At 45.8% G+C, this 23030-nt stretch overlaps 1 protein-coding gene and 1 long non-coding RNA gene across 2 annotated transcripts in view; one reads left to right on the forward strand and one right to left on the reverse strand.

Annotated features, from left to right (window-relative positions):
* The window catches only part of Myh13 (myosin, heavy polypeptide 13, skeletal muscle), a 44485-nt gene that overhangs the window by 13016 nt on the left and 8439 nt on the right, over nt 1-23030 (forward strand). Inside the window, exons 11-30 of the mRNA NM_001081250.2 lie at nt 205-323; nt 1041-1190; nt 1297-1467; nt 2123-2432; nt 4687-4760; nt 4863-4950; nt 7771-7888; nt 8682-8805; nt 9452-9588; nt 10116-10371; nt 11836-12078; nt 13455-13631; nt 14529-14674; nt 14784-14874; nt 15685-16074; nt 17990-18116; nt 18203-18321; nt 20163-20359; nt 21131-21314; nt 22287-22452. Of these exons, the coding sequence (NP_001074719.1) occupies nt 205-323; nt 1041-1190; nt 1297-1467; nt 2123-2432; nt 4687-4760; nt 4863-4950; nt 7771-7888; nt 8682-8805; nt 9452-9588; nt 10116-10371; nt 11836-12078; nt 13455-13631; nt 14529-14674; nt 14784-14874; nt 15685-16074; nt 17990-18116; nt 18203-18321; nt 20163-20359; nt 21131-21314; nt 22287-22452 (3387 nt within the window). The remainder of the gene's footprint in view (nt 1-204; nt 324-1040; nt 1191-1296; nt 1468-2122; nt 2433-4686; nt 4761-4862; nt 4951-7770; nt 7889-8681; nt 8806-9451; nt 9589-10115; nt 10372-11835; nt 12079-13454; nt 13632-14528; nt 14675-14783; nt 14875-15684; nt 16075-17989; nt 18117-18202; nt 18322-20162; nt 20360-21130; nt 21315-22286; nt 22453-23030) is intronic.
* Nucleotides 8653-10334, reverse strand: Gm40029. Its single transcript, XR_879955.3, has 3 exons — nt 9887-10334; nt 9351-9481; nt 8653-8943 (listed from the first exon to the last, which is right to left on the reverse strand). It is a non-coding gene; the product is annotated as a predicted gene, 40029 (long non-coding RNA).

Consider the following 23030-nt stretch of genomic DNA (forward strand, 5'->3'; position numbering starts at 1 on the left):
TTGCATCTAGTTTAGAAGCTCTTGATAGCAAAAGACCCCTGTTTGATGGGATGAGGTTTTACAGACAAGTCCATGCCTGTTACAGAAAGAAGAATACAGAGACATCACAAATGATTGAAAGACATTTTTCTGGGAGGAGCCTGGGCTAGCTGGACAGCCTAATGGCTTCTGTTTTCTATAACACCATGTCTCCTCTTCCTTCAGTGGCTGACAAAGCTGGATACCTGATGGGACTGAATTCTGCAGAGATGCTGAAAGGCCTGTGCTGTCCAAGAGTGAAGGTTGGAAATGAGTATGTCACCAAAGGACAGAATGTCCAGCAGGTAATAGAGTCTCAGCATCCGTTTTACTAGGACAGCCTGCTAGTCTAACCATGTCTGCAGCTGTCTTCTGGTTACATTCAGAAAGTTGTATGAAACTGCTTCAGCATCAAGGTGGAAATTATCCTTAGATCTCAGGGGGGACCCAAGGAATGCAAATGCATGCGTGCACACTCCTGCTAGGGGGGCAGGCAACCAGGAAATGAAGGCGAAGCAGCCTCTCTCTGACTCCTTTGCAGCTACAAATGCTATTATCTCTCTCCTCTAATGTGTCTTTGCTAAATAAAGTTTCTTTGCCCCTCCTGCCTGAGACCTCCCTCAGATTTCTCAAATTAACACTTCCATATTTCTACTCTCAACCTGAGATTCAGATCAGCAGCTTTTAATTCCAATTTCAAATCCTATAAGGGGATACTAATTCATCCAATCTACATCAAGGCTTCTCCTCTGATTGGAACTTGACAATGCCTGGAGTCATGTGCTATGGCCATGGCTGTTAAGAAACTATGTTTTTAGTGGAATTGTTATCAGAGAAAGAATAATATCACAAGGAAGACAGATGTTTTAAAAATAGTTAATAAGATACCGCATGATGTGAAATTGGCAACACTCAATTACTTTTGACCATCATGATGTCAATTTGATGCTTCAACTTAACAAAACTAATGAGTGTGGACTAATGATTTAATGTGAACATTAAGTGGATGGTCCTTTCTCAAGGTGACCAACTCAGTGGGTGCCCTGGCCAAGGCTGTCTATGAGAAGATGTTCCTATGGATGGTCACCCGCATCAACCAGCAGCTGGACACCAAGCAGCCCCGGCAGTACTTCATCGGGGTCTTGGACATCGCTGGCTTTGAGATCTTTGATGTGAGCTGTTTGGGCAAATGACTGGCTTTTTCTGTCTGCTTAGCTCTGGTCCCAAATTCATTCCCATAGATTTCTCAGACTTAAACTCTTTCATATTTGCACCCAGTTCAACAGCCTGGAGCAGCTGTGCATCAACTTCACCAATGAGAAACTGCAACAGTTTTTCAACCACCACATGTTCGTGCTGGAGCAGGAGGAGTACAAGAAGGAAGGCATCGAGTGGGAGTTCATTGACTTCGGGATGGACCTGGCGGCCTGCATCGAGCTCATTGAGAAGGTAGGGGTTGCTTCCTCCGTGGTTGGTACCCTCACATTCTTCTCTGCCTCTTCTCTGCTCATAGATGCTCATAGATGGGCATCTCTAATCCCTCTCCCTTTCAGACAGCTGAATTCCTCTTTGCAGAGAGAGTAAGATTGGAAAGAGGGAGACTCAGAAAGCACTCAGAACTGTTCTAACACCTAAGGAGGTGACTGAGGGGTTAAAATATAAAACCACAAGCATGTCAGTGGATTCTGCACATGCATTGTGGCATCTCTTACCTACTGACATGCTCTAAAATTCAAAGAGCAGAGACCAGGGGCATTGCTATTCTTAGTGGAAAGTTACTGTGAAAAGAAGGAATGATGTTAACTTTTATTAAGGACTTTGATACTGGGTCAGGGGATACATTCCTGTAATTCCAATGCTTGAGGGTCTAAAACAGAATGATTATTAGTTTTAGATTAATCTACCCAATAAGAGCCTGCTCTTTGTATCTACCTCTGTCCTGTTACTACATCATACCAGGAACCTTGTTCTCATGGCTCACAGTCCAGTGCTCCCAGCAGCACAGTGGTGGCACCAAAAGATTTCTCTTTGCTTTCTCCATCCTTGGAGCCACTAGCCTCACTTCTCGACTGTAAAGATACCATCTCTGTCATCCTCCTTCTAGCCAATGGGCATCTTCTCCATCCTGGAAGAGGAGTGCATGTTCCCTAAGGCCACAGACACCTCCTTCAAGAACAAGTTGTATGACCAGCACCTGGGAAAGTCCAACAACTTCCAGAAGCCTAAACCCACCAAAGGCAAGGCCGAAGCCCACTTCTCCCTGGTGCACTATGCGGGCACTGTGGATTACAACATCGCTGGCTGGCTGGATAAGAACAAGGACCCACTGAATGAGACCGTGGTGGGGCTGTACCAGAAGTCCTCCCTGAAGTTGTTGTCCTTCCTCTTTTCCAACTACGCAGGAGCAGAAGCAGGTAAGGTTCTCTTTCTCTCATGGAAGCTCTGTGCAATCACTCACACCCTAAAGCTGCTCATACATCAGACGGCCCAACATGAGCTTTAGGCTCTCGCCTCTATTTTCCTTCCTCCTACTCTCAGTGCTCCTCTTGAAGCTCCATGGAGGTAAGATGGACCCTAAGTGGACAAGGTAGTCAGTAACTCATTGTTCAATGATTTTCTTTAAATTAAGATGTAATTGAAATGCAATAAAATTAGTACTTAAAAATCCAGTGGGTATGTATGTTTGTAATGCTGGGCAATCATCACTACTATCTAATTTAAGAACATCTTATCACCCCCGTAATCCATAAGCAGTCTCTCACCATTCCTGTCCCCAGAGCCTGGCAACCTCTGATCTACCTTCCATCTCTGTGGACTATTTTCTTGAAGCTGGCCAGGGTTTCTGTAACCTTGGTATAACTTAGGAGTAACACCAAGAGTTTACTACAAGGACGTATGTGACTATGAACTTGAGAATTCCTGTAGAGCTGAGGCTAGCTTGAGGGTGTGTTTGGCCTTTTCATAGAAATGGAATCATATATGAGAGGGTCTTTCACTCAGGCGTGATATTTTCAAGGTCTGTGCATGATGTAGCAGTATCAGTTCTTGATTCCTTTCTAGAGACAATAATATCTCACTGCATGGGTCATCTTCACCTTGTCTCTGCTGTCACCAGTCTGTGGGTATTTGGACAATCTCCACTTTCTGGATTCTGTGAATAGGATTATCCTGTGAATAGAATTCCCTGAGTATGCAATTTTTTTTGTACTTATCTGTTGTCAGTGACAAGAATATACACCTAGGAATAAAAATGCAGGGTCACATGGTGTCCTTGAGTCTTTTCCAGTTGGTGTTATAGCCATGCAATAACTATGCTTATTTGTCTAAGAAAGGACTTCATAGTTTAAGTTAGCCTAGAATTCAGTATATAGCCCAGCATGACCCAAACTTGTGATCCTCCTGCCTCAAATCCCCATATGCTAGGATGTGGGAGTGTACTGCTACAGCCAGCCTCTGTGTCTAATCATTTGGGAAACTACAGAAGTTGTTCCCCATATGGATACAGAAGAGCCTGTACCAACTTCCAAGGTTCCCAGTCCTTTCATGCTCTCTTTACTAATAGATGTGGTACATTAAACAATTGTCCAAGACACAGTTTTAAAATATTGACCATTTAAGTACAAGCTTTTAGTAATTAATTTATTTAATTTAAAATGAATGCAAGATAATCATTCAGTAGATAATTACATAACAGTATAAGAGTTAATGTCTAGTTATACTTTGGGCTGAGAATTGTAATAAATGAGCACAATTTAAATTTGAATGACAAAATGATTTTCTTTGAGTCTGACCAGGGTATCTCTAAGAGTCTCTTAGGGACAATGTTACTTAGCAACAATGCCAAGACATTATTTGAGGAACCTATGGATGGATATAGATCTGAAAAAGGGGCTTTCTTGCCTTCCCTCCCTGATCCAAATATGCACTCCTGCTAACCTCATACAGAGAGGCCAAGTGACAGAGTGTAAGGAAAAGAGAGGGACTATTTCTCCCAAAGCTGAATAAAGATTAAGTTTCAGAGGCTAAATAGAAAAGATAGCTACTCAGTAAACTTAGACCAAGCATCACTGACTTCACACTGAGACAAGAAATTAGGTGGTTTCTCCCAGAAAAGGAGGGGGGAATAGACTATAGAATATTTGTGAGAAAAAAATAGAGTTTTGTTCTTTTCAGTTTCTTCCTCATGAAGGCAGATTCCAGGATACTGAGAGCTGTTCCTATGATCTCAGCACTGGGGTAGTAGAGGCAGGATTGCTACAAGTTCAAAGCCAGGCTGGGTTACATAGCAAGACCCGGTCTCCAAGATAAAAAATAAAATCAAACTATCAATAATAAAGGGGTAAATACAGGAGAGAGATTCCAATCATGGAGAAGAATGTCTCAACCCATTTGACTAAATGTCAGACTCCCCAAGAAGAGGACTGTCTTCCTACACCAAGAGTGTGTATTATGGCTCTCTGCTAAATGTCACCACATCCCACCCCAGCCTATTAGCACACTGATAAAATTGAGTGTCCCCAAATCAGAGAGAGCTTAGGTGTGTGCTAAGAACAACCCAACAAAACTTGGGCCAATGCAGTCAACATTCTTGCCACTGAGCTCAGAAGAGGGCGTGTATAGATCCTTCCCCTAGACCACCTGACCCCAATTCTGTGTGTCCCCCTGCAGGTGACTCCGCAGGAGGCAAGAAGGGAGGAAAGAAGAAGGGCTCCTCCTTCCAGACTGTGTCTGCTGTGTTCAGGGTACGTGGTTTCTCTTTTGATATCTTCCTCTTTCACTTGTTTCTCTGTCCAGTGAAATGGCATGCACTAAGAGAGATGTGCTTGCTTCTATCTGTGCCCCAGGAAAACTTAAACAAATTGATGACCAACCTAAGGAGCACCCATCCTCACTTTGTGCGATGCCTGATTCCCAATGAGACCAAGACTCCTGGTGAGTGACTCTCCAGGCTAGAATGGGACTCACTAAAATGTGTGTACATTCCTAAGGATGGGCTGAAGAGAAGAGAGGAGGAGGTGGCTTAGGAAACCATTTAAAGTTCAGAACGTGGGGCATAGAGGTGTGCACTGCCAATCCCGCAGTTCCTAAGGCTGAGGCAAAAGGTTGTAGTTTGATGTCAGCCATGGCAGCAAGACAAGATTCTGTCTCAAAAACCAAAAGGGGAAAAGAAAAAAGAAAAAATGGGTTTGACATATTCATACAAAGGCAATACAGAACTCTCCTTGGGCCATCTGGAAAGCATGGAAGGCTAGGAGCCAAAGACAGCATGATCCCTGGCAAGGCTCAACTCGGAATTCCTAGTGAGCTTCAGTGAGAGGAACCTGGGAAGACAGCCTCTACACTGTTGCTGCCTTGCAAAGTCTCCCACAGTTTCCTATCACACAATAATATTCTTTTTTGGAGTTTAGTGTGGCCTCCACCCCAAAAGGCCCATCACCAGATAAAGGTCTTTAAGTTTTCTCCCAGCTGCTCTGTAATTCTGCTTTTGTCCCTGCCCTTGACTCTCCCAGAGCTATAGCCTTGACCTTGTCTGCTTGCTTCTGGCCACAGCAATGACATGCCCACAGGGCTCCTTCCCACTAGCTAGGGGCTGCTTTAATCTGGTTACTCACTTCAACTCAAACCTACACCTTATGAGGTAGGAGCTACTGTTCTGCATATTTTACAAATGAAGAAATTGAGACATATTAGATTTCAAGAAATTCCTTTTCCCAAAGTCCAGCATTTAGACAAAAGCTCTGGCTTTTTAGAAGATAGTTTCTGCTCATTAAAAGGAGTCATTCTCCTTATCTCTGGCAAAAGAAGCTGCATGGGTTGCTCCTCCTTAACTGTGCCTGGGCTGCCTATTTAACATATCAAAGGGAATCATTGCAGGCTGGTCTCTCCCAGCACTGTCTGTACCTTTACAGAGTTCTGGCTCCTCCATGCACTTCTCACCCCACCCTACTCTCAACTTCCAACCCCCTGAGCCTCACTTCCCATCCCCCTAGCTTCTTGGACTCCTCTACAACCCAGCCATTTTGGCTATCATTCTCTTGGTCTCTTGGCCTCTTGGTCTCTGGGTTCCCAGGGAACTCTCTTTGTCCCCTCTCTCTTCTCTTCCTCTCTCGCTCCCCCAGTTCCATGACCAGGTTCAGTCTGCTGGTCAAGTTCAATCTGGACCATCCCAGTTGTCTGTGTCTCTTGCTCTCTACAATAAACCTTCTCTTCAACTCACACCTGGGGGCACCACGTCCTCATTTTTTCCCCAAGACACAGAAGGTCCCTTTCATGCGGTTGGTAAACAGCACAGTTGGGATTTGAACCAGTAGGAATCACATTCATGGACTGAAATACACTGTGTCTCATTAATATGCATAATCATGCTTTGTGCATTTGTTAAAAGTAAATAACCAGGGGATCCTAAGAGGAGATGTGAAAAATGAAAAATATAAACCACAAATATTGTGTGCTATAAAATCAAGAGAAATGAACACCAATGTGTTATTAAAGAAATAAGAAATTTTATTTATATATTTAAAGATTTCTCTAATATAACCAAGAAGTAGAAATGTTGGAAATTTGCCAAAAAAGAATAATTCACTTTTTGATAAAGCTGGAAGAGAAATTTTAACAGTACCCTAAGACCATGAGAATCATAAGAGTCCCTTAAATGGATTTTCTATTCAAGATAGGATGAAGCTATTACCATAGAAAATGGAAAGGAACCAAAACCGGTAGGAAACGAGGGAGGGGAAACCAGACTGAAAAAAAATGTCTACGGTTTCCTGCACAAATCCTCCTGGAATTCTGATAGGGATATTTCCTCCACGGTTTTTACCAGTCTTTCTGCAGGGAATTCCCACCCGGTGGACCTTTGGGCAGGGATGGCAGTGTCCTACATTTGCACAGTATGGTGTCGTAGCCACCAGCTGCAAAAAGTTTGGCTTAAGTCAACTAAGATGAATCCTTGCTGTTAATGACCTTAAGTGTATAAGGTCACACATAGATGATAATTACTGCACTAGAGGGGGCTCAGCTCTAGTCAAGCTGTGAATCTGTCTTAAAGATCTCTCTTAAGGGCAAGCAGGAACACCTGTAAACATTCTAGAAATTTCTATAAGGTGACATCAAAGCCAGAATTAGCTGTGCCCCTCCCTAGCAACTTAGAAAGCTTACAGTGAGAAACCACCAGAGCCACAGTCTCTCTCCTCTAACCTTCTGGCCAGGCTGGTTTCCAAGAGTGGCCTTGGCTTTTCAGTCAATAGGCTTCTCTGGTCCCTCTGGCCCCAACTATTCCACTCAACCCCTGCTCCCTGAGGCAGGTACTGAGAAGAGGGCCATCAGCCCAATACACTCAGCCTCCAACTCCTGCCTTCCTTTCTGTCTCGATTTTGTTTCACATCTGGCTTGCAGGTTCTGTACATTAGACATTTTTCACCCTTAAGCAGAAGTGGGCTGACTCTTCAGGTTGTCTAACAGCAACTCCCAGACCCTTTCCACATACCCCTGCTTTCCTCAGAGCATAGTTACTGAGGCTTCAGGAATGATAAATCTCTTATTCTCATGTTCATGGGGTGCCGGAGTCTCTCAGGAAGACTGGAGCGTTTCCTCTGTGAGGCTTATTATACACATTGCAGTCACTCCCAGACTCCCGCTTAGCGCTACTATCAACACACTTAAGTGCTGTTGATACTGAAGAAGTTCATGGGTGTCTCAGATCATCAAGACAGTGAAAAGCCACCAATGTCCCACACCCTGCCCTTTCCCCAGGTGTGATGGACCACTACTTGGTCATGCATCAGCTGCGCTGTAATGGGGTCCTGGAGGGCATCCGGATCTGCAGGAAAGGGTTCCCCAGTCGAATCCTCTATGCTGACTTCAAACAACGGTAGGTTGGCTCTTCTGTGTCTCTAACTCCTTTAGGGACAGTTTTTATAGACACGTTCCATCCAAAGTGGCCCAAGTGGTTGATAAACCAACAAGCTTCTGAAGGTTTTCTATAAACATCACTTTGCCATAAGGATGATCCCATGTCCAGTGTACATCTTGGAATGACCCAAGGTGGTCTATCAGTACAGTCAGACCTTACCTGACTGACAGGCTAGGTCTAACTGTCACTTTAAAGAAGGATGTTTCACCATAGGACTGATGGACATTTGGGACTCTGTGATCCTTCACAGAGAGGTGTTCTTGTACATTAGAGCATCCTAGCATCATCTCTGGCCTCTACCCAAAGATGCTGGGAGCAAACCACATACCACATTCCTGTGCTATGACCATCAAAGGCACCAGACATTGCCGGGTGTTCCCTGGGATCCAAGTCTTCCAGTTGAAACCCACTGCCCCAGAACAACTCTTTCTTTCCAGAAGTCCAGACCCCTTGAGGGTTAGGAGGGCTGAGGTCTCTAAGCCACGGTTTAATTCAAAGCTCTTCCAGGTCAGAGAAGAGCCATTTCCTCTGAAGGCAACTTTTCTGAGCTAGATGTTCAGCCCGCCTTCCTCCTTCCTTCATGTTTCTTTCCCTCCGCCACACCCTAGAATTCACCCCTGGACTCTCCCCTCACCTCAGGCTAGCAAAATAGTGCTTACCTTCTTAAGAGTGGAGCAGAAGGTTCTAGAAGGGTCTGGTCTCAGGTATAAGACCATGCTGAGAGGTCGGAACCAGTGTCTCTTCTCCTCAGGTACCGGATCCTTAACGCCAGTGCCATCCCGGAAGGGCAGTTCATCGACAGCAAGAACGCCTCGGAGAAGCTCCTGAACTCCATCGATGTGGACCGAGAGCAGTTCCGATTCGGCCATACCAAGGTGAGGACGGGTGGCCTGGAGACTCCTGCTCAGAAGGAAGGGTCATTCTTCTTCCAGTCAACTTGAGCAGCCTGGTCTTGCAGTCCTGGCAGAGGAACCCTGGGGCAGTGGCTGGGGGGCTCCGGCTCTGTTGTTGATCTTTAAGAGTCAAGAAGCTTAAGTCAGAAAATGGAGCAAAAAGCAGGGGAACTCTTAGGTCCTAGAGAGCCAGGAGAGAGACTCTCAAAGGGGAAGAAAGAGCCTCAGTGTGCATAGAAAATAGGAGAGATCCCAGAGTAAGCTTGAGAAGGGTAATGATAACCAATGGAAGGACTCCTGGTCACTGTGTGCGTGTATGTGTCCTGTGCGCAGCCACCCAGACATATATCACTGACTCAATCCTATCCTGGACACAGTTGTGCCCTGTGATTACTTTCTGGGTCTGTCATGATTGCCTTTACGTGACTGATGGACCTGGAAGCTACTTTAGAGCACACTGCCTTACCAGCAGCCCAAGAGGTACAAAACCAGAGACCACCCCCGCAGAACGGGAGGCCTGGAAATACCTCAGGTGTCAAGGATGGAATTGAGAAGAAACAGGCTCTATCACGAGGCTGACTGAACACCTGCCGAGGACACAGCTGGGCTCCTCTCTCTTTTAATGCAGGTGTTTTTCAAAGCTGGGCTCCTGGGGCTTCTGGAAGAGATGAGAGACGAGAAGCTGGTGACCCTAATGACACGCACACAGGCAGTGTGCAGGGGCTACCTGATGAGGGTGGAGTTCAAGAAAATGATGGAGAGGAGGTAATTCATCTCTCTTACCCCCCCCCCCTTCCTACTCAGCACCTGGAAATCACTTCCTTCTTTGGGTCTTTGCATGTTCATTCATTCATTCATCCATTCATTCATTCATTTGTCCAGTAGTGACTGAGCAGCCATCCTGTGCACTGGAGATAGGGAAACAAACCCTGCCTTCCAACAGTTCACGGATACATGGAAAGCAGACACACGCAGAGAGAGATTCAATACTTCAGACAATGGCAGTTTTATAGTTAGGCAAAGGAGGACCTGGCACAGCAAGCCTCTGGCCTGGTTCACATACTGGAGTTGGCATGGAGTTGGCTCAGCCTTCCTTCTTCCTAATCTTTTCCTGCTGCATCCAGTGCCCTCATTCACATAGACTCATAGGCTCTGCAATGCTTAGGTGTACCACCTCCTACCCAGCTGGGAAGGATGAAGATTCTGAGACCTGTCGGGGAGGGGTTCAAATGGAAAACGAACTAGCAAGTACAATACGATGGGTAATTAATCCAAGTCCTGTGGGTGCCCAGGGAGTCCATCTTCTGCATCCAGTACAATGTTCGTTCCTTCATGAACGTCAAGCACTGGCCCTGGATGAACCTGTTCTTCAAGATCAAGCCCCTGCTGAAGAGCGCGGAGGCGGAGAAGGAGATGGCCACCATGAAGGAGGACTTCGAACGAGCCAAGGAAGACCTGGCTAGATCTGAGGCTCGTCGGAAGGAGCTGGAGGAGAAAATGGTCTCCCTGCTGCAGGAGAAAAATGACCTTCAGTTGCAAGTCCAGTCTGTAAGTTTCTTCTACCCGAGAGTGCAAAGTACAGATTCCCAGGACAGTGAAGGAGCAGGGAGGGCCCCTTAGCTGTCTATTTAAGAGGCAGTGGTGCCACCTAGTGGTCCTACCAAGCATTGCAGCATTATCCGGTCAGTAGGAACAGGGCTGGCCTTGGTTTCCCCAGAAAACATGTTGGCAGAGTAACTTTATGCTCTCTCTGGTCTTTTCTCTGTCTTCCACAGCAAGAAAAACACCCACTCATGAACATAAAATAAGAATACTTATTTTAAATGTTTAACTCCACATTTTAAATGTATCAATAAAAATAAATCATTAAAATTATAACCCAACTGAAAACAGAAACCAATTTTCCATGCATGATTTTCAATATATGATTATTCTCTGAAAAATTCTTTAGAGAATTCATCTTTACCAAAGAAATGAGGGCGGGGGAAACGGAGCCACATTCACGGGCCACAATACTCTGGATGCATAATTGTTTCCTCTCCAGGAAATGTATTTTTTTCTCTTAATCAAACCCTCAGAGACTTCCCTTGCATCTCCCCTGATGTACAGTCATGTTCTCTCACTTACTCTCACCCCATGAGTAGAGAGAGTGCTCTCCATGGGAGCACCACCTTCCAAGGCTCAGAGGACAGGAGTTCCCGATCCAGCTGTGTTAACCTCCCAGATTCCCCCTCTTGTTAGCGTTTGTTAGTTCTCTTGTCTGGCTTCATGTTCACATCTGAAAATGAGCACCGTAACAGGACATAATGAACACCATAACAGTACTCACAGTGAATGGTTGTCAAGGAATCAGACGCACGTCAAGTGCCCAGCGTGTGCTGAGGCGTCGAGAGGTTCAGAGAGCATTAGCAAGGACTCTTCCCTGGCTCATTCCGTCCATTGCCCTGCACTGTGTGTCTAGTGCTCCAAATACTCTACAACGGGAAGGTGTTGGCTGATTTAGCTTTTGAGCATAAATAGCCAGTCTTGGTCCCATCCACAAGACTCACTACAGTCTTCTGGGACATGGGTCTATTCAGTCACCTAGTCCTGTGTGTTTTTACTCTCCCATTCTCTTGCTGGAGAAAGCACAGCCAAGGACATACGGACAGCCCCCTTCTGTTGAATGTTAACAGGTAGAAAGTAGACATTTGAAAACACCAATCTGCTTTGTTTCGCATGGAGGATGCAGATCACGTGGTTCTTGACTGGTGGAGAGGCTTTCTTGTTTACAATGAACCTGTAACTCCATGAGTGCCTTCGCATGAGATTACTTTGAGTGATTGGCTGCCAGTGAGGATGTCCTCAGTGGTTAAACAAGCACATAGGTGACATTTGTGTAAATGCCTGCGTGCACGTACAACCAGCCTACTTCTCAGCTCAGCTTAGGTGCTGGCTTTTTGAGGGTCAGGCTCTTTCTTTCCAGGGCTTACAAATAACTGATCAGAACTCACAGTGACCCGTCTCTTTCAGGAAACAGAGAATCTAATGGATGCGGAGGAACGATGCGAGGGTCTCATCAAAAGCAAGATCCAACTGGAGGCAAAGGTCAAGGAACTGAATGAGAGGCTGGAGGAGGAGGAAGAGATGAATTCTGAGCTGGTTGCCAAGAAGAGGAATCTGGAAGACAAGTGTTCTTCTCTCAAAAGAGACATTGACGACCTGGAGTTGACCCTGACTAAGGTCGAGAAGGAAAAGCACGCCACGGAGAACAAGGTGGGTACACTGAGGGCTCCTCACAGGCTTCCCGCCAGCCTTCACTCATCACCTAGAAGTGGGAGGCAGGAACTGGGGCCAGCCTGGTCTACATAGCAAGCAGCTGCCAGGTATGATTCCTCATTCTTGAGCTCCACTCCACAAGCTCTCCGACAACTCTCCCTGGGGGGTGGGGTGGGGGTGTTGCTAACTTGTGCATTTCCTTGGCAGTAAGGACTGACTACAGGCACCCTCAAGCCTTAGAAGGATGTAGAGAAAGCCGGTTGGCATTACTTAGTCCAATTAGGAATCTAGTGGCTAGAGAGACAGCTCAGCAGTCAAGAGCACTGGCTACTCTTCCAAAAGTGGTTTACAACAGTCTGTAACTCCAGTCACAGGGGATTTGATGTCTTCTTCTGGACTTTATGGGAACTGCACACACATGGTATACATAGGTCCTTATATGCAGACAAAACATCCGTACACATAAAACAAAAATTTCCAGGAGTAGTTGTGCATGTCTTTAATTCCAGAACTCAGAAGGCAGAGGCAGGCAGATCTCTGTGAGCCTGGGGCCAGCCTGCTGTACATAACAAGTCCTAGGAGAGCCAGAGCTACATAAGAACCTTGTATAAAAAGGAAGGAAGAAGAAAGGAGAAATAGAAAGAAAGAAAAATAAAGAAAGACTAGAGAGAAGGAAAAGAAAGGAAAGGAGGGGAGGGGAGGGGAGGGGAGGGGAGGGGAGGGGAGGGGAGGAGAGGGGAGGGGAGGGGAGGAGAGGAAAGGAAAGGAAGAAACATTCTATATACCCTACAACTCCAACAATTCTGTTTTTGTGTTAGACTAAGGAAGTTTCCCATCAAGGTTTTGGGAACACATATAAAAGTGTTTGCATATATAGGGATGCTTTCAGTAGCTTTGCTTGGGACAGAACTGGGACCATGCCATAGAATGTGGTAGAGTCACACAGAGAGCACAATGCACCACTGGGGCATCAGGCGAGGCGAATCAGGTATCAAAGATGAACATGAAGCCCCTGGTGCTCAGTAGGGGGAAGTGCAGATGAAATGAACGGGAACACTCTGTCTCACAAACCCCCACAAGGCTGGCCAGTACAGTGATCTGTGCCATTTCTTGGCTTCTTGGGAGGCCGAAGCAGAAAAATCTCTTAAGTCTAGGAGTTTGGAGCCAGCCCAGGAACTATCTGAAGACTTTCTTTAAAATAAGATGAAATAAAATAAATAAGAAAATGTATATAAAAATAACTGAGAAATGGCCTGCCGCAGAATGCTTAGAAGCTAGAGACACATAGGTAGCTAAGGCAGCCATAGGTTTTGTTGTTGGGGGCTGCTGGAGTCATTGCTTCACTATTAGATGAGTTGCTGACTTTCTCCTAGGTGAAGAACCTCTCTGAAGAAATGACAGCGCTTGAGGAAACCATTTCCAAACTGACGAAAGAAAAGAAGTCTCTGCAGGAAGCCCATCAGCAGACCCTGGATGACCTGCAGGTTGAAGAAGATAAAGTCAACGGTCTCATCAAAATCAATGTCAAGCTGGAACAGCAGACGGATGACGTAAGCACATGTGGCTTCCGAGCCTTGCAAAGATGGATCAGTCTAGAGAGCTCAGAGTCTGGAGTCAGAGCCTGAGTCCAGATTCCAGCTGTGCCCTGACCCCAAACACACAGGTCCAAGGTGACCAGCAGGTCATGTGACCTTGGGAGCCATCAGTTCCCACTGATGAATTAGGGGTACATACAAATAGCTAGACTTCAGAGGGCATCTAAGGAAAGAGTTCAACACATAGCATGTTCAGTAAAGCATAAACCATTGCTACTGTTAGCATCTACTTATAAGCATTCCAGGTTCTGAAACCTCTGATTCTTTTCCACCGTGTTTAGAGCCTCACGCTAGGCAAGGATGTAGCTCAGTGGTACAGCATGCATGAGACCCTGACTTCCACCTGCAACACCTCAAAAACAAAACAGAAAAACAGGCCAGGGGAAGGAACCTTTTTTTTTCCTCCTTCATGATGAGTTACTGTTCATGACACAAGAGCCAGGTTTCAAGTTAGCTGGTTTTATTCCCTCTATGGCTAGACCTTTCGCCTGTTTCTACTTTAATAAGGCCAGTGTGGGTGTGTTCCCTGATACACCCTTCTTTTCCTGTGCCTTGCACACATACTTAAGTTTCTTGCCTGACTACCCTCAGGGCTGAGTGACACAGGTGAGGGAGGGGTGATGGGCCCCCACTTATCCTTATAGGAGATTATGGCCTGTGACAGGCCAAGTGAGAATGATCTGAAAAGAGGTACCTGGAAGCCCCCAAGATATCCAACCCCTAAGATACAGAACACAGAAGTGGAGGACAGAAGGCTGGCTTCCTTCTTTCTGGGGCTGGTGGCCACAGGGCATGGGTGTGACTGTGCTGTCTGATGTGAGTAAGCCCGCTTCTCCACTTGTGTCTTCCCAGCTCGAGGGCAGCTTGGAGCAGGAGAAGAAACTGCGGGCTGACCTGGAGAGAGTGAAGAGGAAGCTGGAAGGAGACTTGAAGATGTCCCAGGAATCCATCATGGATCTAGAGAATGACACGCAACAGTTGGAGGAGAAACTGAAGAAGTAGATGATTGGTGTTCTATTCCCTCCATTCGAGCCTGAAAGCCAAGCATGCCTCCCTTAAAAAAGGGCCCATGTTTCACACTATTTAATTTGTTCAATCTGCTTGCAGGAAGGAGTTTGAAATGAGTCAGTTACAAACCAGAATCGATGATGAGCAAGTCCTCAGTCTACAGCTGCAGAAGAAGATCAAAGAATTACAGGTGAAGGTGCCAGGCCCTTCCTCGTCACGGACCTGCCTGCAAGCTCTCTCCCGTTCTTCCTTTCTGTCATTATATGCGGGTCTTTCCTTTTCTTCTTTCTCCTCTCTGCTTCAGCAGCACATCAGTTTTTTAAATAAATAGTTTAAATGTTCTGAGTGGCATATATATATATATGTATATATATATATATATATATATATACATATATATATATATATATATATATATATATATATATATATATATATATACATATCCTTGAAAAGAATCAGAATGTGACCTAAATGGCTAATCATTGTCACTAAAAGAGCATTGGCCACTGTCCCTAAACCCAAGGCCTGCCAGTCTTCTGAGAAGGAACTGACAGTTTCGGGTGGATATGGACCTTTGAGGATCCTTTTGCTATGTGTTTATGTATATATCGAAGACCTAGAGAAGACATATGGTGTATATGCGAAAACTCATTCACATTCCTTCAGATTTTCAGCATGAATCTTCATCCTAAGCACAGGATGCAACTTATCTCTTTTACATATTGGTGTGCTCTGTAGGGCTTTCCCTAGTAGATTTGCTGCAGCATTGAGTGGCTGCTTGACATTACAATAAGGTACTCATCAAAATGATTGATCATTCCCCTACTGATGGTTACGTAGGCTCTTTCCAAACAACTGCCATTGGCCTTTTGTCCCCTACTAAATCATAATATGTTCTTAACTTTGGGCTGCTCCCCCCTCCCCTTAGCACCTAGTTGCTTGTGAAATGGATTACTCTCTACCCTGACAACCTTCCTAATTGCAATGACACTTTCAGGCCCGCACAGAAGAGCTAGAGGAAGAAATTGAAGCAGAGCACACAGTCAGAGCCAAAATTGAGAAGCAGCGCTCAGACCTAGCCAGGGAACTGGAGGAGATCAGCGAGAGGCTGGAAGAAGCCAGTGGGGCTACTTCAGCCCAGATCGAGATGAACAAGAAGAGAGAATCCGAGTTCCAGAAACTTCGAAGGGACCTGGAGGAGGCCACACTGCAGCACGAAGCCACAGCAGCCACCCTGAGGAAGAAGCACGCGGACACCGTGGCGGAGCTCGGGGAGCAGATCGACAACCTGCAGAGGGTGAAGCAGAAGCTGGAGAAGGAGAAGAGCGAGCTGAAGATGGAGATCGATGACATGGCCAGCAACATTGAAACAGTCTCCAAGTCAAAGGTATCTGACGGACTCTCTGCTCTTGGCAGCCATGTCTTCCCACCACGTGAACAGTGGAATTTGATGCCCCAAACTCACTGTGTGTCATACATTGTTAACATCTTCCCACCTCTGTTTTTTTTCTAACTCTTCAAATTCTTTCAAGGCACATGCCCTAAATAACTGAGGCTACTATAACAAAATACCTTAGACCTGGCAATCTTAAAAATAACAGAAGTGCTGCTTACAGTTTGGGAGCTGGGAAACCTGAGATCAAGCAACCATTAGACTCATGTCTGGCCAGGGCACTCTCTCCTTCTCCCTCTTCCTCTCCCCCCTCCCCTCCCCCTCTTCCCCTCCCCCTCTTCCTCTCCCCCTCTTCCTCTCCCCCTCTTTCTTCCTCTCTCCCCCTTCTTCCCTCCTCTGTGCCTCTCTCTGTGTGTCTTTCTGTCTCTCTCTGTGTCTCTATCTGTATATCTTTCTTTTTCTATAAGTGTGTGTGTTACTTGAATTAAACACAGGGCCTTGCACATGATCTAGGCAAGTCTTCTACCCCTGAGCTATCACCACAGTCCCTTTGCCATCTATTTTTAGATTCTGTTTTATATAGTATTGCTTTCTTCTTTTTTTTTTTTAGATTTATTTTAATTGGGGGTGGGAGAACATTCATGTGCAGGGTGCCCACAGAGACCAGAGGAAAACGTTGGATCGCCTGGAGCTGTACTTACAAATGGGTGGAAGCTGCCTGACAAGGGTGCTGGGAATCAAATTCTAGTCATTCCCTGTCTTAGTTCATTTCTTATTGCTGTAGTAAAATACCCGAGGCTCTTTACTTTATAAAGCAGACAGCTTTATTGAGCCCCTAGTTGAGAAGATGTGCCAGCATCTTTTTAGCTCAAGGAAGGACAGCACATGATAACACATTGGTGGGAGCATTTGTTAGAGGAACATAGATGCCAGTCAGTTTTACATCAGCTCATTCTCATGCCTACTAATCTAATGTTAAGAGACCAGCATCAATCACTTCGGTGAATGGTACCCAAATGACCTAATTACCTCTCATGAAGCCCCGCCATTTAAAAGTCCCACCTCCCCTTGATACCACCACACCAGAGGCCAAGTTTCATCTCACAGCATCCTTCTTCTGGAATAGCTTATTTTACCACGTTCTCTCAACTTTAAGGTCCAGCCTTTCTTGGTTTACATTACTTTAAGTCATTGTATCCTTTGTGTTTTCTTTTTGAGACTTATCTTTCCTCTCAGACCCCGCCCCTGCTGGAGGTCTTCTACAAGCGCCATCCTCAAACAGGTCCTGAGCTCCCTGAGGACCATCTTTGATCTAATAGCCCTTCTGCTGCTGCACATACATGTCTTACACTTCCCAGTCTGAAGGAAAGAAAGCACATGCTCACTTTATTCTATATTTAATGGGGAGGGAAGGGAAGGGACATCTGAAACATGCACAGGAGTTTTGAATGAACCTCATACAACTACAAGCAGACAGGAGGCTGGGGTAGCGACATCCTCATCTCTATAACCCACCCTCCAGGACCCACTGTCGTGTTGAAAGAAACACTGCTTCATGTAGGCAGGGCTTGTGGAGAGTCTCCATCTTTTAATAGACTTGCTAATCTTCCAGCACGATCCCAGGGTTCCTGTGAGTGGCATCGTATCAGGATCTGGTTTACTAATCACTGGATGCATACATACCAAAGCTGGGACATCCCGCACTACTGCTGATTAAACAGCAACCACACACAATAATCCAAATGAAAAAGTAAATCCAAAACGATAATGATTCTTAAAACCAACTTTCATCTGCTCTCCATGGTTTCATTTAGTCCAACAAGAAGCCAGACAATCAAAACGTCCTGTTCATTGCTGGGCACCAGAAACCCACTTCCCCATTCCCACTGGCATTTTTGTTTTTTTTCAGAGTAACATGGAAAGAATGTGCCGGTCTGTGGAAGACCAATTTAACGAAATCAAAGCCAAGGATGACCAACAGACCCAGTTAATCCACGATCTGAACATGCAGAAGGCAAGGCTGCAGACCCAGAATGGTGAGGATGGCAAGCCTCCAGGGCCCAGTGGGGACGTGGTGGTTGGCAGTCGGCCGTGCTCAAGCGGAGCCACATCTGTTTGGCAGGCGAGCTGAGCCACCAAGTCGAAGAGAAGGAGTCTCTGGTTTCACAGCTCACCAAAAGCAAGCAGGCCCTCACCCAGCAGCTGGAGGAGCTTAAGAGGCAACTGGAGGAAGAAACCAAGGTGAGGCTGCCTCTTTAGGGAAACAGCTATCAGATAAACCTGAGCAGCCAAGTAATGAAACCCTCGAGGGAGGCTGATGCAAGGTGGGTAGCTTAGAGGGAAGACTGGTTGGAGGCAGTACAGTGTCAATGATGCTTCATCTCTCCCTGCCCTTCAGTGTCATAATAACTTGTTCCTGAATGACAGGACCTTGGCATTAGACCTCTCCTCGGGACTAGAAAGCCCTAACAAGGCACCCCATCTCCTTTTCGCCTCCATCTCCCATCGGGTGGCCTGGTAAACGTCCCCTCCAGTCAGGAGCATCGCTTCCTACTACTGCACTAGTTAGACCATCTCATGCAGAAATTCATCCCAGCAGCTTAGAATGTCATCCTCTTTGTGGGCTACCTCCTGTAAGATAGGGTCTTAAGTATCCTTTCTCCCCAAAGACTAAATGGCTTCAGGGAGAACCTTTGGGTGTTAACATAAAAGTAACATCAACTTCAGCATCTAGATGCAGTCTGTAATACATGTCTACCCACTGATCTGGAAACCGATAGGAACGGTCTCCTCTCTTCCCACACTGTAGCTGAGAACAGTAAATAAACTCTCACTAGAACAGTGTCCACAGTAAGTGCTACTGATGCTAGTGTTGCAGGCATTACCATAGGAACCTAGACGTTCAAAATCCCGCACGAAGGAAGTTTGCTTTGATCTGGTTTGAGACTGCTGTGGCGTGGAAGAGATTTACAAGGCAGCCTTTGAAATTCCCTTTATCTTTCATTTCTGGCAGAGAACAGTACTGCGTTTATCTCTCGTCTTTCTATTCTGAGGGAAGGTTTTTGGTGGGCTCCGGACCAAGGAGGAGTGGTGAGAACCAGAGACCGATCAAGTAGTGCAGGTCCCTGGAGGCCAGAGGCTGCCCTTCCCCACCTCTCACTGCAGCAGTGAGGCTCCTTCCTTAAGCAGAGTCCTGTGTTTCACTGTCTCTTCTAAAAATGATGAAAATGCAGACATCACGGTCCTGGGTCAACAGAACTCTTCTCTTGGGTGGTGGCACTGGTATTGGAACCATTAAAATTATAGTGAAACCTTTGCCCTGTCCAGAAGGTAGTGAGTGTGAGAGGAGACTCCAGGCATCAGTTCACACCAGCACCAGTGGTCCTTAGTGTGGGGATGCTGGCCCCTGGAGACCCCAGAGGATGCTGTAGCTGTTTCATGGTCACAGTATCCCATCATACTGCACAAAGTAGCAAGATGATTAACTTTTCAACTGTTTCAATTCTTGGCCATTACAGCCATTGAAAGGCTTCAGTGTAGACAGCATCCCTTTAGCCGTTACTATTACTCAATTAAGAACAGAGGGCAAACTTCAAGCACAGAGCCACAACATGCAAGCTGTCTAGATAGATGCTGCTGCCGCTGCTGCTTTATGTCTGTGGTATAAATTTCTAATATTTCTTATGGCAATTTGGGAGGGCATTGAGGGAGGATTTTACAATGACCTAGAACTCACCATGTGGCTCAGACCGCCCTTGGATTCACCATCCTCTTGCCTCAGCTGTCTAAGTACTAAGATTAGAGATATGTGGTGCCATGGCTGGCTAAATATTAATAACTTTCTCTTTACTATGGTGCAACAATTTCTTTCTATTTTTTGCAACAATTTCCTATAAAAGTAAATATAATCATGGAGAGAATTTCTGAAAGTCAAACATTAGGTATACTGAAAAGGCAAAATCTGTGAAGCAACGTGGAAATGTTTCAAATTGGGGAATCATTCAAATTGGGGGAAATGATTCATATCTTCACTGGGAAGAGGTCCATGTGGATTCGCAATTGGTTACCATTGTAATCCCCAGGCCAAGAACGCGCTGGCCCACGCCCTGCAGTCCTCCCGCCATGACTGTGACCTGCTGCGGGAACAGTATGAGGAGGAGCAGGAAGGCAAAGCCGAGCTGCAGAGGGCACTGTCCAAGGCCAACAGCGAGGTGGCCCAGTGGAGGACAAAATATGAGACGGATGCCATCCAGCGCACAGAGGAGCTGGAGGAGGCCAAGTATGACCCAACTTCCCCAATGTAGAAAAGGGCATAGAAATAAGGCCCCAAAGGGCAGTCTCTGCTACCTGGAGAGGATTTCTCTCTTTCCTTGTAGTTTTTCAAGATTTCAGCGAGTATCCCCCACTGTCCTGGGGACTGTCTTTTCCACCTGGATAATTGGTGACTGACTATAGACCGACTTTGCCACTAAGCATTTCAGGATTATTCTGGTCATATAGACATGCAGCGTGACAATGGAATGTGTTCTGAGAAATGTATCGTTAGAGATTTTATTATGAAAATCTTCAAGAGTGAGTCTGCAAACCACAATGGTATGAGAGCAGTCCTCCATATGGTCTCTTGATGGGATCAAGAGTCTCAGTATTCCTGACTCTTATGAACTGCTACTGACTTAGAAAAGCACGGGCACTTTATAGGAGGCCTCTCTTTCATAAGTAGAACAGAAAGTGTAGCACAGACAATACCTAGCCCTGTGACACGGCTGTTTGAAGTATGAAGTACTCAGAACCTATACAATGTAGCTTTGCTACAATGGTTACAGTGTTGCTAGGTGACAGAGATTTTTTTACTTTTCCCATAGTGTTACTGGACCACCATTGGTTATGTTTTTCATGGCACATCATTATGTGCACATGACTACACAGGACCCTCCACTCACATCTGGGGTCTCAGTAGCCTCTTCTAGACTGTCCAGTCTCCTTCAATGTGATAATTACTTGCTAAAATATCCCTCTCTGCTGAGACAATACCAATATCTTGTCCTCCTAGGAAAAAGCTGGCTCAGAGGCTCCAGGAGGCAGAGGAAAACACCGAGGCATCCAACTCCAAGTGTGCCTCCCTGGAGAAAACCAAGCAGAGGCTTCAGGGAGAAGTGGATGACCTGATGCTGGACTTGGAGAGGGCCAACACAGCCTGCGCCACCCTGGACAAGAAACAAAGAAACTTCGACAAGGTCTTTCCCCAGCTGCTTCATGGACATGGTGGTCTCCTCTGTAGTCTTTCACACGTGCATTCTAAGCTGCACACAACCAGATCCTCAATTACTGGTTGGAAGACTGAGGGAGTTTCTTGACTTTTCTAATGGTTTCTCCAAGGGAAATTTTAATCTAAGCTAATTCAAAGTCTGATGAGCTTGTCATGTAGACTGAATATCTTTAACCCACACTCCAAGTCTAAAATTTTGAGCACCATGTCTCTACAAAGGGAAAAACATTCCATGTCCAATTTCATGTGATGATTGGTAGTTAAAACATCGGCATGCCTAGCTGGGGAAAAGGCTCAATGGGTAAAAACACTTGCCACTCAAGCATGAGAATCTGAGCTCAGATTCTGAGCGGAATACACAGCATGATCATAGCGCTCCTACCGGATGATGGGAGGCAAAGACAGGGAAAACCTGCTTGCTAGCTAGTCTAGCAGACTTAGCATCTCCCTTCAAGGTGGGAGGTGAAGACTAATATCCAGGGCTGTCCTCTGACCTTTGCATGCTCACACCTACATGCACATACAAATTGTCCCTCACAAACATATTGTACATGTAAACACACACATGCACATCATATACTCACATACAGCCTCATGCACACAAACATGCTCAAAGTACTATTTCTTATGGCCGTAATGTAGTCTCATCTCTAAGGTCTCCTATGTCTACACAAATTCTCCAGATATTCTGAAATCTGAGAAAATTACCTGTTGGATCAGTAATGCTCAGCCTGTATTATGTTTAAGAACTCAGCAGGGCACCTGTAGAGACATCTGGGTTTGGAGTCCCTGGTCTAGAGTAGAGCCAGCCTTCTTCTGTTGGTCCTCAAGGATGGGAAGGTGAAACCTTAACATTGCTCACTGCCTGTGTTTGGATGGTCTCTCCCAAGCCCCCTCCTCATCTCTTCTGTTTCCCATGTTTCCCATCCCCTCATTGCAGGTCCTTGCAGAGTGGAAACAAAAACTGGATGAGAGCCAAGCTGAGCTGGAAGCTGCCCAGAAAGAGTCCAGGTCTCTCAGTACTGAAATCTTCAAGATGAGGAATGCCTATGAGGAGGTGGTGGATCAGTTAGAGACACTGAGACGGGAGAATAAAAACCTGCAAGGTGAGCTCCCTCCGGGGCATAGCTGGGTTATACTGCTCTCCTTTCTCCTGCCAACTCCAGCCCCGACTAGACACAGCTTCCCATGACCTTATAACATCCTCATCCATCAAACCTCAAATTTACTAGTGTTCCCTAAGGCTCAGACCCTCTTCTTCATGCAATGGCCCCTGATTCTTCTCTTGAGGACTGGAGCTACCTAGTGAACTGCTCTTACAATAAAAGAGACTTCAGGGATTCTAGTCTTCAAGTGACCTTGCGTCCTTGAGCACATTACTAGAGCTCTTAATAACTTCAGGCTTCTGATCGATAAAATTAGACAGCATCCAGGTTCCCCTAAGTCTCTGCTGATTGTGAAAGACTCAGAGTCTGAGTTTTCTGGTCCTTCATGATGTGTGTACGTAAGGTCATAAAGAATTCTCTTCTTGTTGTTCATTCTCTACATAGTTCAGGTGAGGCAACACTTCTGTGTCCATGTCTCCACGTCATTAGAACAGCTTTCCGTAGTCTCTCCTCTGTAAATGGCATGAATGAACTGCCATCCCCTAACTTGTCTGGCAAACGCCTATGCCGTGAGCTGG

The sequence above is a fragment of the Mus musculus genome, chromosome 11, assembly GCF_000001635.26.
Source record: "Mus musculus strain C57BL/6J chromosome 11, GRCm38.p6 C57BL/6J".
Classification (NCBI taxonomy): domain Eukaryota; kingdom Metazoa; phylum Chordata; class Mammalia; order Rodentia; family Muridae; genus Mus; species Mus musculus.